The sequence below is a fragment of the Falco naumanni genome, chromosome 2 (genome assembly GCF_017639655.2).
Source record: "Falco naumanni isolate bFalNau1 chromosome 2, bFalNau1.pat, whole genome shotgun sequence".
Taxonomy (NCBI): domain Eukaryota; kingdom Metazoa; phylum Chordata; class Aves; order Falconiformes; family Falconidae; genus Falco; species Falco naumanni.
This window is the reverse complement of record NC_054055.1, coordinates 93,634,389-93,653,243: the sequence shown is the minus strand read 5'-3', so window position 1 is coordinate 93,653,243 and position 18,855 is coordinate 93,634,389. Positions and strand designations below refer to the sequence as shown.

Genomic DNA, 18,855 nt, shown 5'->3' with positions numbered 1-18,855 from the left:
TGTTCCCCTCAGGAGAGAGTCTCCTATGACAATGACCCACCTTTTTTTATGGAAGGTTTTGATACAGGGCATAGGCCGACTTAACCTTGGTAACACCTCTAAGCTAGACAAACCACCACCCTAATTATTGTCTGGTTCCACTTGCAGAGCCTCATCCCTGTTAGGCAAAGGCAGCTGGGAAGGCAGGGTAGTCACAGAGGTGACCTGCCTGCTGTGGCCATGTCCCAATTTCATCTGAAATAGACTGGTACAGTGCTGCGTTTTGGGTTTGGTGTGAGAACAATGGTTAATAAAGCATTGATGGTTTTAGTTGTTGCTAAGTAATGGTTACATGAAGTCAAGGACCTTTCAGTTTCTCAGCCCCTGCCAGCCAGAGGGCTGGAGGGGCACAAGAAATTGGGAGGGGACACAGCTGGGACAGCTGACCTGAACTAGGCAGAGGGATATTCCATACCACAGAACGTCATGCTCGTTACTGGGGGGAGCTGGCCCAGGCCTGCTGGTCACTGCTGGGGGACTGGCCGGGCATCAGTCAGCAGGTGGTGAGCAGTTGTATTGTGCATCACTTGGGGGTTATTTTTTCCCCTTCCCTTTGGCTTTTATTAGTCTCCCCTTTCTCTCTCCTTTTCATTACAATTGTTAGGGTTTTTTTGTTTGAGTTATTAAAGTGTTCTTCTCTCAACCCCCAAGTTTTACCTCTTTGCCCATTCTCTTCCCCATGCCTCTGGGGGGTGGGAGAGTGAGCGAGCGGCTGCCCAGTACTTAGCTGCCAGCTAGGGCTAAACCACAACGGCCGGGCAGGAGCTGGCCACCGCTGCCCCTGTCCCTTGAGTCACTGTGTTCAGCCAGGCAGAGAGAGGAGAGGGAATCGCCCTGCCTGCCTGTCGGGCCTGTCTCAGGGAAGGCAGCGTGCGATTCCAGCAGTCAGCCTCTCTCTCTCTCGCACTCCCCAATACTCCTTAACCTACTCACCTCCTCACACAGCTCTGCCATTAAGCAGAGGAGACCCTCTGTCTGGGTAAACCTCCCACAGGAGCACTCACTGCCACCGTCTACCCAGTACTGGTACGAGCCGGGCACAGCCTGCAGCCTGGCACCTGCGTGGCAGCATGTCTGGGCAGCTGCATCCATCGTGGTGGGTGCAAAGTTTAAGAGAGGCCATGGCTTTCTGCCAGGTGGATACCATTGCTCCCTGGTCAAGCTGGCAGGGCTTCAGCACCCACCCTACTGCACAAACTGCTGCACCACACCTGGTTGTCATGCCCCTGGTCTCTGGTGCTCCCAGGGGCTTCTTCTATAGGTAGGGGTGGGCTCAGCCAAGTCCCACCACGTGGTGTAAGCTGGGGGCTCCCTGTAGCTCCCTCTGCTCCCCCAGAGGTTCCTCTGGTTCAGGAAACCACGCTGCACACAACGCTGGAGCGCTCGGCTACAGATCCTGCCAGCAGCAGAGCAGAGGTGCTCACCTTGGGGGAAGTTCTCTCAGTTGCCAGTTGCCATGACCCTTCAAAGCTAATGGGAGAGTAGCATGACAATGACACCAGCCAGCTCCCTCAGCACTCTGGGATGCATTCTGTCTGGTCCCATGGACTTGCACACGTCCAGCTGGTGTGAGGTCTTCCCAACTATATGTGTATGTATATTGTGGAACAAAACTTATGCTGGAGGAAAGCTTATCTATTTCCTACAAATACAGTGATTTTACTTTTTTAATTCCACAATACATCTTTCACTTTCTCTTCAAGAAAAGGGGACAGCTTAAGCCTTAAAACATAAGCTATTTCTTCCCTAAGCCTAGTTTCTGGTAGAGTTTTTGATTTGGGTGGGGTTTTTTGTGTTTTCCATGATATCTACCAACTGGCTTCTTAGTGACACGAACATATAACGTTTACTTGAATTCTGCTTAGTCCTTATAATTCCAGAGATGCTTTTCAGTGGTGAATGTTATGCCTAAGTTCCTTACTATGTAAAAAATATTTCCTCTTATTAAACATGAAGTTACTTTCTTTTCTGGAGTGGCTCCCTAGCTGTATTACATGATAGGTAGCAACCAGTTCTCTGTCTCTATACTATTCAACGTTCAGGATACTTTACAGAGGACAAGTAGAAGGACACCAAGATAAGCAGTTTCTGGAGATTTTTTCCTTTTCTCTTAATAGGAAGGGCCTCTTCCCCCTCCCCAGAAAATAAACCAACCCACTTGTCTCAGTAAAGAAGTCCTACAGAAAAAATAGTTCAGATTTGCTTTTGTTTGTGCATCTCTGCATCCCTCCCCTTACTTGAAAAGGTTCTGGGATGACATCAACAATGAGAAGCAAAAGATGGAAGGATTTGCAGCCAATTGATGTGCCTGACAAGCAGCACACTGATACTGTGAAAGAACAACAGGGTGATTTCAGAGCTCTCAACAGCACAAGCCACAGTGAAGTGAAAAGTAAATTCTATATCATCACAAGTTGCTGCAACTACTTCACCATCTGATTAACAGTCCATCAGAACCAGGCAATGATGGGAGGGTACAAAACATAATCGGTTGACTTGGTACAGGGCTAGTCACCTTCTCCACCAAGTCACTGAAAAGAAAACACCTCGGGTGATATGTTCCTGGTGAGTTCTCAAGCAAACAGAAATATGTTACCAGGTTTCTGATATGAGAAACTCTTTCTTTAGTACTCGGTGTTCATGGTTTAGGGCACTTCTCCCCAAAAGATTCTGGAACTATCACTGTAAACAGGACTCCCATGTATTCATTACTCTGTGCTTCATTAAAGTACATACGCACCCCCATTTGTTGTAGGTGCTCCCATAGCTTCCTTCTGGGGTACATGGACAGAGACAACAGAATAGCCTTTGGCCTTCTGCCTTTAGCAACCCGTTAAGCCATCCTGGATATTAATGACCTTCCTTGTCAAAAAGTGGTTACTTCCAGTAAGAAACTTTCTAGACCCAAGTGGAAACATCCTGCTTTCCTTGCACGAACAACCATGAATAGCTTTTGACCACCCTGAAACTTTCACTCTAATGTCTTCTAGTTTTTATGCCATGAAAAAGGCAATGATTAACAAAGGTCACGGGGTTCAGGAATTTTCAGCAGTTACCGAAGTGCATACACACACAAACCTGCTTCCATCAGAGACAGGCAGAGACCAAAACCTACTGAGTGCAATACAGCCTTCAACGGCCCACTGTGATCAGTTTATCTCTTATCATTTAATGACTCACTATAAAGTAGCGTGTCATTGGTGACACTTTACAACCATTTATTACTATTTTGCTACTGCAAGTTGCTAAAATGTCCTCTGTACCCATTAAGTGAAAATAATACACACTTCCACACTGCTTCTCTGCCCCAGACTTGTCAACCCTAGCAACAAAACTCAGCAACGGAAACTATTAGTTCCACAGTGAGAAAGCTGATAACAGTTTTTCCCTGTGTAGTTCAACTTTGTATCATTAAAATGAGACAAATTAGATACCTAAATAGTCCTTTATTTGAGGAACTACTATCTTGGAGAAACTAAGTTTATGTCTCAATTCTGGTATCATCAGAATTCTGAAGATATAATGAATGGCCCTCAGAATATTAACTGAAATGAAGAGCAACAGCTCCTGGAACCCAATTTTAATAAAGAAACTAAACGGCTTTCCAATTTACCCACCTTCTCCTGTCTTTAAGCTAATCTCATTAACACAATAAACAGTCTCATGAGAACAAGTGAAAACTACCTTTGACAGTAAATATAAATTTGCAGGTAAAGTCTGCTTTTTCATCAGATCCAGTCCAGGGTAATTGCAGTGTTGATTTTAGGTAAGTTTATTTCCAAATAAAATAATCAAATCTGTAAACAATTCTTAAAAAAAAAAAAAAAAAAAAAAAAAAAAGAGATGTTTGGCCAGTCTGTATTTATCTGCACGATCCATTTTCTAATTTCCACATGAATTTAAACTGCCTCACATGATGGGAACTAGTAGAGCACATACAAAGTATTCCTGAAAACAAAATCCAGAAATATCCTCACCATTAAATCCAGTTTGTGATTAATTGCCAGCGCAGAGTGTTCCAGAGCCTTGAAAACAGATGCATAGCAATCACTTAGTTTTGTGTACTTGCCAACAAGAGCTATGGAACACACCTTCAGCAGCCTTTCGTACCTGACAAAAACAAGTTTTTCAGTTGTTACACCAATTTTCACAGAGAAAACATTTTAACAGTGTTTGCTTTTTCTTTAACTTCACAAAACATCATCTAAAAATCTCAAAACTGACAAAGTTTTTAAACCAGACCATTCACACAGGTGCTGATCAGCAGCATGCTACTGACCCCAGCCCAGCAGCTAAAAACCTAACTTGAACTAGAACACTTCTAGAAAAAGCAGCAGGAATTAGAATACCTGTCAGCCATTTTCTTCCATTTCATTAGAAGATCACTTGGTTGGTCATCAATAGGTAAATTTAACCTCTGTTTAAAATACTTAATGATGCCTTGCTCCTCCAACAGGATTGGTACTCGGTAAGTGGAAGAAACATCATGGATAAATATCACCTAACAAAAACAAGCATAACATAAAACTTATCTAAAAAAAATTCATTGAAAACATACATTCTATTTTTTATATACTACATGTGCTGTCCTGGTGGACACCAAGTTGAATATGAGTCAACCAACAGTATCATGGATTGCATTAGGAGAAGTGTTGCCAGTAGGTCAAGAGTGGCAATCCTTCCCCTCCACCCAGCACTGGTGAGGCCACATCTGGAGTACTGGGTCCAGTTCTGGGCTCCCCAGTAAAAGAGAGACATGGACATAAAGGAAAGAGTCCATGGCCCAAAGTCCCATAAAGGTGAATAAGGGAGTGGAACACCTCTCCTAAGAGGAAAGGCTGAGCAAGCTGGGACTGCTCAGCCTGGAAAAGGCTTGGGGGTTGGGGGTGGAAAATCTCCTCTCAGGTATTTCTGTACATTGATAAGGATGCAAAGAAGATAGTGCCCGGCTCTCTTCAGTGGTGCCCTGTAACAGGACAAGAGGCAACGAGCACAAACAGAAACACAGAAGGTTCCCTCTGAACATGTAGAAACACTTTTTCACTGTGAGAGTGACCAAGCCCTGGCACACATTGCCCAAGGTTGTTGTGGAGTCTCCATCCTTGGAGACAGTCAAAAGCTGTTTGAATAATGGTCCTGGGCAACTGGCTGCAGGTGGCCCTGCTTGAGCAGGGGAGTTGGACCTCCCTTCCAATCTCAACTACTCAGTGATTCTACAACAGCAAATAAATGGGAAAGGTGTACTGAAAAGACTGATTCCCTTGAGATTGTAAACCACTGATCTAGACACAAAATAACCGTAGCTTCTTCTCTAATGGCATTGCACATAGCTCCAGGAAAAAGCCTGATGATGCATCTAATTCTTCAGTTCACAAGAAACCGAGGATTATTCTAGGGATTACATTGACATGTGACCAGTGAGATCTAGAAGTGATTCATTAATTTTAAGACATACAGGGGAAATTAAGAATGGCTTTGCAGAATTCTGACGAATACAGTTATGAAAATAAAAAAAAATAAAAAGGATAAAGAAAAAAATAAGGCTGCTACATACAATGGCACCTAACAGCACCCCAGTTCAGTCCACTGGATCTAACTACCAGGGACACACCTATACTACACATTCCAGTGCAGTGGATGGACATCTGAGCTAGTCAGAACAGCGCAAGAGTGCAGCACTCTGCCTGGGATCATATACTCAGCTTCTCATGAAAGCTGTGACTGGTACAACTACTCAGCTTCTACCCTAAAAGGCAGAACTTTGGGGAAAAAAAACAGTGCCATGAAGACAGGTCCCTCCCTGCCAGGGAGCTCTTATGGAAGTGCAGTTACACATGGGACTCTTGGTCCAGGTAGACTGGTGGTGTAACTCCAGTTGGAATCTGAGTATGTATATGCTTACATAAAAAGCACACACCATTTCTGTTTGATTAAACTGCCAGTTGCTTCTCTCTGGCTGGAGAACCACAAAGGCATTTCTGAAGGATCTTCCAGATGCTAACTCAAGGATCTTGTCTTCCAGAGACAGTAAGATGAAAGGGGCCAGGTGGTGGGGGGGGAGGGTGGCGGGGGGAGGAGGGAGTAATGGCCACACTGCCCTCTCTGTCCTTATCTGGACTTATACTCAGAAAAAGCTTTTTCTTACACACATGCAGAGAGAGAAGTCAACACTGATACATATTTGAAATCTATTATCCCTTTAATATTATCCATTACATAGAAAAGTCAAATGCTCTCACATGCAAAAATATTAAAGAGTATTTGATTTACCAAAATAACTATTTGAACACCACTTAATCACAAACTATTAAGGCCAAAATCATCACACTTTAATTATAAAGGGATATATAACTACACAGTAGAGTTTTTAAGCATGTTAAAGGACATGAATAACCTATTACATATTATCACAGTAAGAGTGTTCATCATGTGGCTGTGATGACTTATGGACATAAGCAAAACCCCTAGCTTTAACCACATTTTGTTCATCCATTACTATGTTTATAGTAATAATAAATAACAATAATAACAATAATAAAATAATGATGAATAAAATATTAATGTACTGACCTGCTCAGGCTCCACATGGCAAAACATGGAAATCTTTTCCTTCACTGCCATTTCTATAGGTTTTGCACTTCTGCAAACAATCTGTCATAACAGAAGGAAAATCTTAAATATTTACTAGGCAAACCAATAGAATATCCTCAATACTGTTCATGGATAAATCTCCTTTGGAAGCACAGCACAAACAAACGTGCCTTTTTTTCCTTGTCCCCTCTTTTGGAGTTCTACAATATATCATAGCTCACAAAGATCTGCTGCCAAGGCAGAAGTGAATCAGTCATCTGCCCATACTGACTCACTCTTATTAATCTTTCTTTGGCATTTTCTGTAAACCTGCTTCCTCATGTTCTCCTTTCTTGTAGCTACTATTGGGTACTGTTTGAAGATATAATTCATAGACTTTGACAGTATAAGCACATGATTAAACCCACTTTGAAATCTATCATCCATCTGGCTGAGACAAATTTAAAGTTAATGCAGTCACAGAAATCAAAAACATCAGAATCAACATGAAAATATAAAAGTACAGTAACAGTGGCAGAGATGCATCTCAAAGAAATATAATACAAAGAGGAGGAACATTTCAAGTGACTAGGCAAGTGTATAATCAGTTTTCAAAATGCTGTTAACACAGTCCATTATATCTGCAGATACAGCGTATTCATTAAGCACTTAGCACACCCCATGGAGAATAGAAAGGCTCCTTTTACATAAACAGCTGAGACTGGCCCAGCATGCTACCTCAGGGAAGCCTGGGACAGACAGTGGGGTATCAGGTATTAAGAACAGGTCTAGCCAAGTTTAGATCAGGCAGCCTGGCAGCACAGTTTATAAAGGACGCCCTCCTGACTGCTGTTATAGGAGCTTCCCCATGTACTGTCTGGGCCTTGGGCTCCTGCCCAAGAGAACAACCATTTAAAGATTTCTTGAAGCAGTACCCAAGCAACTTTATAACAGCGCCAAGAGGCTGTGCTCAGAGTGTAATCTCTATGTTTTAGTGGTCAACAGCAGGCATTTGAAAAAAAACCATATATATATATACTGGCTTCTGGCAGTCCTGGAACTGCCCCAGACAAGAACTCAAGATGTGAGAAAGTGACTAGATTAGTCGGTTCTCTTTTTACTACATACACAATTAACAGGCTTTTAAAAATGAATGTGGGGGCCCAGGGAAGGGGGTAGGCAGCAGGGCACGTGTCAGGCACTGGCAATTATCTTAAGGGCCTTCCAAATTTAGGCCCTGAAGCTTGGAATATACAGCAACATTGCATTAAGTCTTTCCGTCCACAAGCTGATTACAGTTACCAGGTCACAACAGTCTGAAGCTACCTAACACATTCTTCACATATCCCATTTATAAAGGCATTGGTTTTGTAGTTATAAACATCCTTTTTGATAAATGTAAAAAAAAAAAAGTTTAAAAAAAATCAGAAATAAGTACAACACAAAATTTAGTTATGTGACTATCCTTTTAAGAATAATTTTTCCTTTCTGAGGCTATAACTAGTATACAGAAGCTGTGACTATTCTTCTACTTTTTCATTTCTGAGAAAGGCTAAGAAGCTTTTTCTCCCAGTGGACTTTATGGGAATGGAAAGTGCTCAACAACTTCCAGAATCAAGAAAAATATTCTTTGACTTAACCAGCAGCCTCACACCAAAGAGCAAAAATGTCCTTTTCTGTTCCTGAAGCAGACCTGAAAACAGAGTGTGTCTACAGCAGCACCAGCTTCCTAAGCTCAGGAAGATACAAGCATAAGTTTGAATTGGGGCTGTACTGGCATCTGAAGCTGTGCTGCCCTGGTTTCACTGCTATCAACGCTTGACCAAGCAGATTAACATCAACGGCAGCCAGGTATCACAACAGGGAGCTGCAATCTGCTCATGTGCTCCCAAGGAAAAGTATCAGGGAGGCAAACACTGCGTCCAGAGAATAAGCACATACCATTACTAGAGCACTGGGGAGAAAGAACAGGAGAAGTTGAGCATTTGTCATCATTTGCCAACCAGCATGAGGCAAAACTTGTTGGCTTTATGTTCACTATAGTATGTGGTGCAAGAAGGAGTTGAGAGCAGTCCAGAGAAGGACTTGAAAGTTCTGGTGGAATAAAAGCTCAACATGACCCAGCAGTGTAGCAAGCATAGCCAGCAGGTCAAGGGGGGTGATTCTGCTCCTCTGCTCCACTCTGGTGAGACCCCACCTGCAGTGCTGTGTTCAGCTCTGGGGTCCTCAGCACAGCAAAGACATGGACCTGTTGGAGCAGGTCCTGAGGAGGCCACAAAAACAATCAGAGGGCTGGAGCAGCTCTCCTGTGAAGAAAGACTGAGGGAGTTGGGGTTTGTTCAGACTGGAGAAGAGAAGGCTCCAGGCAGACTTTATCATGGCCTTTCAGTACTTAAAGGGGCTTTATAAAAAAGATGGAGAAAAACTTTTTAGTAAGGCCTGTTGTGATAGGACAAGGTGTAATAGTTTTAAAGTAAAAGAAGGTAGATTCAGACTAGATGTAAGGGGAGGAAATTTTTTACCAGGAGGGTGGTGAAACACTGGAGCAGGTTGCCCAGAGAGGTGGTAGATGCCCCAGGCCCTGGGAACATTCAAGGTCAGGATGGATGGGGCTTCTAAGCATCCTGATCTAGTTGAAGATGTCCCTGCTCATTGCAGAGGGGTTGGGCTGGATGACCTTTAAAGGTCCCTTCCAACCCAAACTATTCTATGATTCCACGAAAGAAACTGAGGAACCTTCCTTGGAAGATTCATCCACGTTTCATATTTCCAAGCAGGAATATTTTTAAAGGAACTTCAAAGGTAGGATTGCTTCTTCTCAATCATGCATAAAGAAATTTGTGACAATGTTAGAATCTAAAAGCATTCTAGGTTATCCCACAAATTGAACTGAAACTTTATTTTTAGCAGTGCAGAATGATTTTTATCTAAAGATCCGTTTAGAAGAACACCACAGCTACAGAAGATATTGCAAGGAGTTAGCTGAATTCTGTTGACTTAAGAATGAATTTGAGTATTTTGATTTCCTGGGGCTTTAATGAAGCAGTGCAGCACGTATTTTGCATTTCTTCTAAAATTCTTGTTGCTCATGGGGGACTAAGGTTTACTCTTTGAACACAGGTTATGCAAGGACACTTCTAGATGTCCCATAAATAAAAATCTGTATTTATTGACTCACCAAATCTGGAGACAAGCCTAGACCCCTCAGAGCTCGAACGCTGTTCTGTGTTGGTTTTGTCTTCTGCTCGCCAGTGGCATTAGGCTGGAAAGACATATTTTGAAAGCTCAAATAGCAATTAACATCTACTAACAGAACAGTTACAGGTTAAAAGAGAAAAGTTACTGCAAGTAGTAATACTTGCAGGAAGTAAACATTGAAATAGAGCCATAATATGCCAGAAACAGAAACAGTACCACTGTTACTACGTATGTAATTCTGTCAAGAAACCACACGGCCCTAATTCAGGTCAGGTTTATTTTAGGATTTGGGGGCTGGTGGGTTGTTTTTTTTTTGGTTTGGAGGTTTTTTCTACCCTTAGAGAAGAAGTTTCAATATAATTGACTCAGGTAGAAAAATAGTATTCTAAAAGTTGCATTTTGCTAATACATACAGAATGTCCAACATAACACAAAGCCTTCAGTGACTGTCCTTGGAAATAATCAGATGTAGTAAATAATTCTGTTCTCAAATACACAGAATCAATCCTACCAATTGCTGATCAATCCCCTAATCCATAGCTGCAGTGGTTAATAATTCTCTTTCTATTTGTACAAGGTGCAATCGTATCATCATTGCCAACCTTTGCTTATGAAAATCTCCCCAGATACTTACCTCTTAAAACAGTAAGAAAACCTATTTGTAAAGTAAAACACAGATTTCAAATGGAAACATGCTTTCATCCCTGCACAAAAAGTTGTCGTGGTCTTGACTGGAAGACCATTGTGCATTGAAGAGTTGATGATCCTCATCAGAGATCACCTGAGAAAGCCCAGGCCTGTGCGGCACAAATCTCTTGGCCACAGGACAAACTCAGCCAGATGGTTGTAACAGAGGTGCCTGGAGGCAGCTCCCACCCAGCACCCCCAATCACATCAGCTGCCTGGCTTTGCCTTTATCTAGGGATGCAGCAAGAAGTTCTGTTGAGAACATCCTTTCTGTTTGACAGTAAAAAATGACACAGTTGATTCCTTGTAAGAAAATGATCTATTAGCTCAAATGATCGAAAGGGGAGAATCTCTTCTAAAGACGTGGTCTGCCCAGCGTGCTGCACATCAGGACCATTCAATGCTACTCCACCTGAGGTTCCCATACCTAAAGCAATGTAAGGTCATTTATACTGGTTTTTCTGTAAGTGTTTGCTCTAACAAATTTAATTTTAAACAATACCTAGAGAGTCTGAGTGACTTTCTTACAGGGTTCATAATGTACCAGCACCTTCACGTAAAAAGCAAAACTATATTTACCACTCTAGATATATTAGTGTTGATAACAGAGGTTTTTTAGTAACTTAGAACATTAAAACAGATTTTTACATCAATACAAGTAATTATCAAGGCTTATATTTACCACCACGTGGGGTAAATCTTCCCGCATGAAAGGGTTAATGGGAGAAGTAAACAAATCTAAAGCCCAATACAGAGCAAAATCTATTTCATTAACTTTAATAACTTACCTGTGGTACTAGACTAACATGTATATTACAGAAGTTCTCCCTTTTTGCTTTGAACTGAAACTGTCTAAATGCTTCAACAAATGGCATTCCTTCAATATCTCCAATGGTTCCACCCAGCTGAAAAAGAAAGCCTGGATATGTCAGAGTGGCAGAAAGCAAAAACAAAAGGGAAAACAAAAAAAGTCTACCTCTTACAGATTCAACAGCTTTTCTGAAATTCTTGTCTTAAAAAAAACCCTGACAATTGAAACTTGCAGGCATACTCTGCAAAGAACCCTCACCTATTCTGCACATTTTACACCCTGTGGAAAACAAAATAATTTTCCAGTTTTGTTATATTCACTTTGCACCAAACACATAAGCTTCCCATGGGAAGATATGTGTTGCTACTGAATAACACATGCTTTCATGCTGCCTTCAAAGTGGTGAACAAGTAACCAACAGTTAAGCTGATATAAAGGTTTTTGTACAGAAAAACTCTATTTTCCTGCCTGTAACAGTTGTGACCAAAAAGATACAGGCATCTAACAATATTATCACAGGTTTCCAACATCAATAAATGTCATATGGATAGTAGGAAATAGTATTTACAATTACAAATGACTTGAAATACTTATTACCAAACCAAAACCCAAAACAAAGTCCATCACAAAACTTATTTATAAGACAGAAGTTAGGTGTCTTTCAATGACACAGAGCTGTAGTAGACTAAGCACTGAATAAAGCAGTGTTTAGCACATAGTCTTTTGTAGTTGTATTTCAGAATGATCTTTCTGTGCCACCAAGTGGCTTTTGATAAAACTGCATACTTGTGTTCACCCAGTACCAGAAAAACTTCTGAAAACTACATTTTTATATGACACACATATTCGGTTTAACTGCTTCAGGATTTTGTCATGAAAAAAACATTACAATTATTGTCAGGCTGGAGCTGTAGCAAGAAAACAAACCAAACTCCTCCAAAAACACCCCCACACCTTACATGGAGGTGTAAGAGAAAATTAAGCTTGAAGTTAAAGGACTGATAAGCCCATCACTTATTAATGTCCTTGTGCAACTTCTATATTTAATGTTTTTACAGTTGTTTTAATTTAAATGTTTGACTCTTACAGCACACATGATAAAAAATCTACAGCTGTATCAATAAGTCTGTTTTAATCCAGGCAAATTCTTCTGCATAAGAAATATTAAGCAATCTGCAGCCTAGATCACAAAGTTTATCACACTACTGATTATGGTGGTCACTTCTGGCATTAAATCTATGTCATGTTCTGTCAAATTCTCGGTTACAATCTTTTCCTGTATTTTCCACTGTAACAGCAATACCAGCAGTTACTGACTGCCTTTCCTCCAGTTGTCTCAATGCCCTACTGAGGATGAGTAAAACTCATTGTTTTCATTCTGCAGAACATCAGCAGGTTAAGTGATTAACAAAGTTACCTACAAAGATCTTAAAAATAGCACCAGAAAGTGGGAAACTAACTTACACAGTGTTTAGATATATTCCTTTAAACACAACCACAAGGAACGAGATGAACATTTGAAGTCATATGAAAAGCTAGAATGTTATAGGCCCTCCTACTGACCATAGGAGATTTCAAGCAGTACACAAGTTTTCTTCAAGTCTGTAGCTTGGAATATATGCTTCATATTACAGTAATTGGCTGTATTAATAAACCCTACAGCAGCTCAGTTTCAGCAGTATTCTAGAAGGGATTTAGCCAAGTAAACAGAAGCTGTAGGGTTAAGACCACACCTATCATTCTCAGAACAAACCAAAGAATATAAAACTTCTGTCTTTGCATTGCTGCTCTCCATAAAACTTCAATCTGACCTTTTTACAGTAAGTAGCGAAGAGAAAGCAAGCTAGTTCTTTGCAGTCACTGCAGATACATATCCTAAAAGGTTCCATACTTGCCTCAATTACACAAATTTGTGGCTCTTTTCTGTCGTCATCCACCGGAACTTTAGCCTGATTCATTACCCATTCCTGAACTGCATCAGTGATGTGTGGAACAACTACAAGACAAAAAAAGCGGCAAGTATATCTTACTTTAGGCCCATATACCAGTTTTTGCATGCAAAAGGAGGAATATGAGCAGAAAGTCAAAACAGAACTACTAGCTCCTTTTTCTATTCCTCCTTTCCTTGAAGCCAGAAGCCCAGTGTTATGGGAATATGCCCATATCTCTTGGGAAGGAGAAAGGAATAAGGTGACGCAGCCAGGAGCTGATCACTTTTGTGAAGACTGAATGGAATAGTATCCTACAGAATTAAAAATATCACCTTGAACAGTTTTTCCCAGGTAATCACCATGTCTTTCTTTATTAATTACATGCTGATATATCTTTCCAGTGGTGATGTTGTTATCTTTATAGAGACTGATGTCCAAAAATCTCTCATAATTTCCTAAGTCTAAGTCAACTTCCCCACCATCGTTCAATACAAAAACTTCACCTGAAAAAAATTAAGTGAAAAGACAGAAAAGCAATAAAACAATCAGAAATTATTAAGCACACAGCAAGAATACCACAAACTTATCTTAGAACTGAAGAAATGTTTTTTAAAATGACATATTACAACAACATATCGATAAAGCACACGCTGCAACTCAATCTGCATTGTCATTCTGTGTGACAATATCAGTCATTACTTTCACATTAAGCATCTATCCCTCAATCATGTATAGTTTTGCAAATAAATTTAAGTTATACTGCCAAAATATTTAACCAACTTAAATTTATTTAACCAGCATTTCAACAGCATGCTACAATCCTTGATTAGAAGAAAACAATCTCCAGAAATCATAAATCAGCAACAAATAAAATATTAATTTACATGTGGGAGCCAAAACCTGTGATTTTATAAGCATGAGTTATTACACATGTTCAAAGTGTTCCACTATAAATTCTTGTTGTTTGGATCTATTTTAATGATTAGGGCTTGGATCAGGAGTAAAGTTATGATGCTTCTTCAAACATGATCATTGTTTCTTATTCAGTTGTTTCATCTTGTATATTTGGTTCACGATGTCCCCAGCTAGGGTTACTTCTGACCCTGAAAAATCTAATTAAAATATCCTTCAGGTTCAGACCTTTCTTAGACCTCTAAAGAGTCTCTACTAAAGTTGCTAGATCTTGAGGTAAAGCTGGAAAGCTCTTTAGAAAAAACATAAAATATTTTGCTATGACCCAATGAATTATGGGACTAATGCACAAGAGAAAAAGAAAAAAAGAAAAAAAGCAGCAATTCTCCTGAAGGAACAGTGTGGTCTACAGAAATATATATCCCGTCAAGATACAACACTCCATTTCAAAGAACAGTTTAAACAAAACCACCACAATATGTACAACACAGTGGAAGATTTATGCCTGACCCTGTGAGGCCCGAGTACCTCCTCTGTACTAAGAGATCATTTAAGCCAACAGACAAGAGTGGAACCAATATCTCTCATAAACACGCCTTGGACATATTATTAAAAAAACCAAACAAACTCTTTATTTAACTGGAAATCACTAAATTAAACAATCACATTTCTGCCAAACCATTAACAGAAGAGGCTTGCTATTACCCAGTAAGGCAATGTTTCTTAACAATCAATGAGAAACTCTTAAGTGAACAGAGAAGAAAACAAAAAATAATCATTTGGGAATTACATGCCATAGTGTCGCCTCCTCTGTACCTGATCCAGGGGAGGAATATATCCTCACAATCTTAAGTCATCACATGAGTCTTACCATCCAAGGAAGACAGAACTTTCCCAGTCAACTGCCTTATTAGCACCAGATGCACATCTGAAAGTGCAGGGCTACTGGATTGGGGAAACTTGGCTTATTGAGAAAGGTCTGAAAGTGCTGTGCTCTTCCTCCACTTAAAAAGCAAAGTGATCTTTTTTCAGTTCAGAAGATAAACACATTCATCTCTATATCCAAGAGTTTTGGTCTAGACTAAAAGCAAGCCGACAAAATCTGACAAGTAAAAAGAATTTGAAATGTCTACTGGCTGAAGGTACTTTGGAACTCTGAAAGCCATATTTTTTTAATAAATGTATGAGTAACAAGCCTGACAGCTGAAGGAACATTCAACATTATAAACACGTCAGACTGTCTTACAGCTCATCAGCAATGCAGTCAATACAACCAATGTGGCTTAGAGAACTAACCAACAAAACTAAGTATCTAGTTTAAAATGGTATCATTAGTTGGCTCTCTAAGCTTCACTGATGGTTTTGACTAGATGCTCATTGACTAAAATGAGAACTTAATCTAACTCACGTGAAGACACACTAGAAAGCACTGACACTTGACATCCAGATAACAGCATACATTCACTAACTATCGAGGACTTCAGTTTCAAATGAATTTTATAGTACTATTCCAATTTTTATTTTTTTAAATAAAGTTGAACTGAAGATAGCATTAACTAAACAAGGTCTACAGCTAGGATTTTCCCAACAAAGTGGTATTTTAAGCATCTACTCATAAAAGTGTCTTCAACAAACAAGCTTCTCCTCTCTTTACTTAAAGCAGGCAATGCCCTTAACGCATAGTAAGGAAAACATACAAAAATAGATTGCAAAATAGATTGCAAAATAGATCATAAAATGACTAATAACTACCATACTATTGGATTTATAAAAAAAAACAACAAACAACCCAACCAAAACACCACAGTACTGTGAACAAAAATATTTATGCAAAAAGGAACAGCACTGCCCTTCATACCATGTTCATATGGTGAAAAGGTTCCAGCATCTATGTTTATGTAAGGATCAATTTTGATTGCAGTGACACGTAGACCACATGATTTCAGAATGGTGCCAATGCTGCTTGCAATGATTCCTTTGCCGATGCCTGAGATGACACCACCAGTTACCAGGATGTACTTCATTGGCAAATCAGCACAAGCACACAGATACCGAGCTGGAAACCTAAAATGACAGAGACATACATCTGACAAATGTAAAATCATGTCAGGGAAGAACAGCCTCAGTATGCAAAGAATCTAAGTTTAAATAACCTTCAGAAACTGGCAAAAAAATTACCATTTTTTAATCTGGAGTAGGATTCATCTCTCCCAGTTTATACACCAATACATAAGTACCTAATCCCCACAGACGGTGGAAAAACAGACGCCGTTTTGACATAATGCCCTGTATACCTGAGGCAGAGTTCATACAACATATTCCTCCCCCATGACAGAAAAAGCCAACTAACTTTGAGAACTGTAAATTAGGCAAGATGGATCTCACCCTGGATTCTGTCTAAATTAAAGTGGTTAATAATTTCACATGTAAATGTTTTAAGTTTCAGATTTAGAGAAACACCTGATGTTACCTTAGAGCACTCATTACTATCACACATTCAGAACAGCAACCCTGGACAGAGTACCTCTGAGATCCCTGCCATGGCCAACCTGCCAGTCTCTGCTACCCTGTCTAGACTGCAAAATAAATGATTCTTCGCAAAACTATGAGCACTCACAAACACTACACCGTGAAGATAGAAACACGATAATTAATGCATATTATGGTGCTGAAGCCTTGATAAGATACAACACCGTATTTCACAGTGCTCTACAACACTACCAGCAGAAGCAAAAACAACTATTCAGACACAGAAACTTCCTCTCTTAAAATTTGGTTCTTTATAAGAAGTCCAGATAATTAAAACTGAAAAAAAAAGGACATGCTATGAACTAAAAGATTGAAATACCATACTAGGTAAATCGTATGACTGGGGGGAAGGGGGGGATAATCTAATAGATGCTAACATGTCTCTGCCACCTTGCACCGTGTATGAGTACGAATGGTAAGGGAACCAGAATCACTAAAAAAAGATTATGAGACCACCCCATACAAATTCAGGTAATTACTACTCACTAAAAATTCTTCATCACCCTTTTTGTTGTTACAGTGTGCTGTTCTCGTTGACTACAGGATGATGATGTGTGTATCTCATCCGTAACCGTATTCGCATTACATTCAGGCAGCTGTGGAGGCTAATCACTGGAATAACTTTTGAATAATGACAGCACGGCTCACCCCAGAGCAAAAATTCTAGGGTCAAGAAAATCTTTCCTTATTTAAGTACCTAATTAATCCAAAACAACATGCAACAGTACATAATCAAACTGCACTCAGTATAAACCAAAGCAGTATGGTTCTTCAGCTGCTGGTATTAAGCAGCAACTAGCAATCGAACATTGTAATTCTTCCTTTTATGATATTGAAGTAACATAAATAAGGCCTGGATCTTCAGGAGACAAGTTCAAGAATGTAACAACGCTTATTATCAATGCACTTATATTTCTTGGTAATAGGAATTAATAAACCATTATTTCCTTGTCAATACGGCCAAAAGGAAGACCACAGCCACGAAAAGTATTTAACTCAGAAGAAAAGGATCCTTGCGAATTAACTTCTCCCTGCCATTTGATTTTAATACGCAATTTTTTTAATACCATAGATTTTAAAATTTTGAGCCTACCTCCTGTTTCAGACTCTTCCTTAATAAATCAGCTAATGTAATGTCAACATTTCATAATCATCAAAGCTACTTTCAGGAAAAGGAAGGAGGGGAGAAATTATTTCAACAGGTATAAATCCTAAGTATGTGCCACTGCAAAAATCTTAAACTCTATCACCTCGCTCACAGGAACCAAAGTAAAAAGCTCGCTGTGGTTTTTGGCAAGAACAGCAATTTCCCAGCAGCTGAAGGAAACACAAAGTTTACTTGCAAAAGACATAAAGACTTCCACGTGGGAAGTCACTTGTAGGAGGAGAAGGAAATAGTGAAGGGCAAGCAAAAAGAGAACACTGGCAGGAAACATTTTGCCGGGAACTGGAAACCGGCACAAGCAGGACGCGAATCGCTCCGTTTGGTGCGATGGAGCCCCGTGCCAACAGGGCTCGCTGCGCTCAGCGGGGACTGCGGAGCCTCCGCGCCGGCCGTGCCGCGCACCAGCCGCAGCCGAGCCGGGGAGCGGGGCCGCCCCCGCCCCGCCGCAGCAGCCGGGCCGGCCGTTACCTCAGGGCGGCGGCGGGCGGCCCAGGTGCGGGCGGGAAGGGCCGGCGGAGGGCGGCCGCCAAGCGCGGGCCGGGGGCCGGGCGGCGCAGAGCGCGGCGGGCCGCCCCCCCCGAGCGAGGGCCAGCCGCCGGCCGGTGACTTACCGCCCCGCGCCGCCGGCCCGGTTCTAAGGGCGGGCACCCCCGCCCGCAGCCCCACAGCGAAGGCCAGGTGCGGCCGCTGCCCGGTACCGGCTGCGGGGGCACCCCCGGGGGGAGCGGGCGGCGCCCCCCGGCCGCGGGCGGAACGCGGGCGAGCCCAGCCCGCCGCCCCCCCTCAGGGTGCGACAAGCCGGGGGCAGCCGCCCCGGCGCGGACAGAGCAGCCGGGCGGGCGCGGGCGCTCAGCGGCGGCCCCGCGAGCCAGGAGCGCCAGGCCCCGCGCGCCTCCCGCCCCGCCGCCGGCGGCGCTCTCCCCACCTCGCGCGCCAGCTCCGCCGCCCCGCCTGCCCCGCCCCCGGCGGCCGCGCGAGAGGGAGGCGAGCGGAGGGCGCCGCCCTTCCCCGCG

The 18,855-nt window shown here is 41.7% G+C and overlaps 1 protein-coding gene across 4 annotated transcripts in view; it reads right to left on the bottom strand.

Moving 5' to 3' along the window:
• CTPS2 (CTP synthase 2) overlaps positions 1-18,797 on the bottom strand; it is a 73,993-nt gene extending 55,196 nt beyond the window's left edge. The window contains exons 1-9 of one of the 4 annotated variants that reach the window (XM_040582667.1): positions 18,768-18,797; positions 16,007-16,212; positions 13,569-13,739; positions 13,201-13,301; positions 11,283-11,399; positions 9,788-9,871; positions 6,610-6,690; positions 4,389-4,540; positions 4,017-4,149 (exon numbers count right to left, since the gene is read on the bottom strand). In XM_040582667.1, the coding sequence (XP_040438601.1) occupies positions 4,017-4,149; positions 4,389-4,540; positions 6,610-6,690; positions 9,788-9,871; positions 11,283-11,399; positions 13,201-13,301; positions 13,569-13,739; positions 16,007-16,172 (1,005 nt within the window). In that variant the 5' untranslated portion in view covers positions 16,173-16,212; positions 18,768-18,797. Of the gene's footprint in view, positions 1-4,016; positions 4,150-4,388; positions 4,541-6,609; positions 6,691-9,787; positions 9,872-11,282; positions 11,400-13,200; positions 13,302-13,568; positions 13,740-16,006; positions 16,213-17,163; positions 18,194-18,453; positions 18,725-18,767 lie in introns of those variants that run through there. The other 3 variants (XM_040582666.1, XM_040582669.1, XM_040582668.1) reach the window with 3 other exon arrangements.
• Between the last annotated feature and the right edge of the window lie 58 nt (positions 18,798-18,855).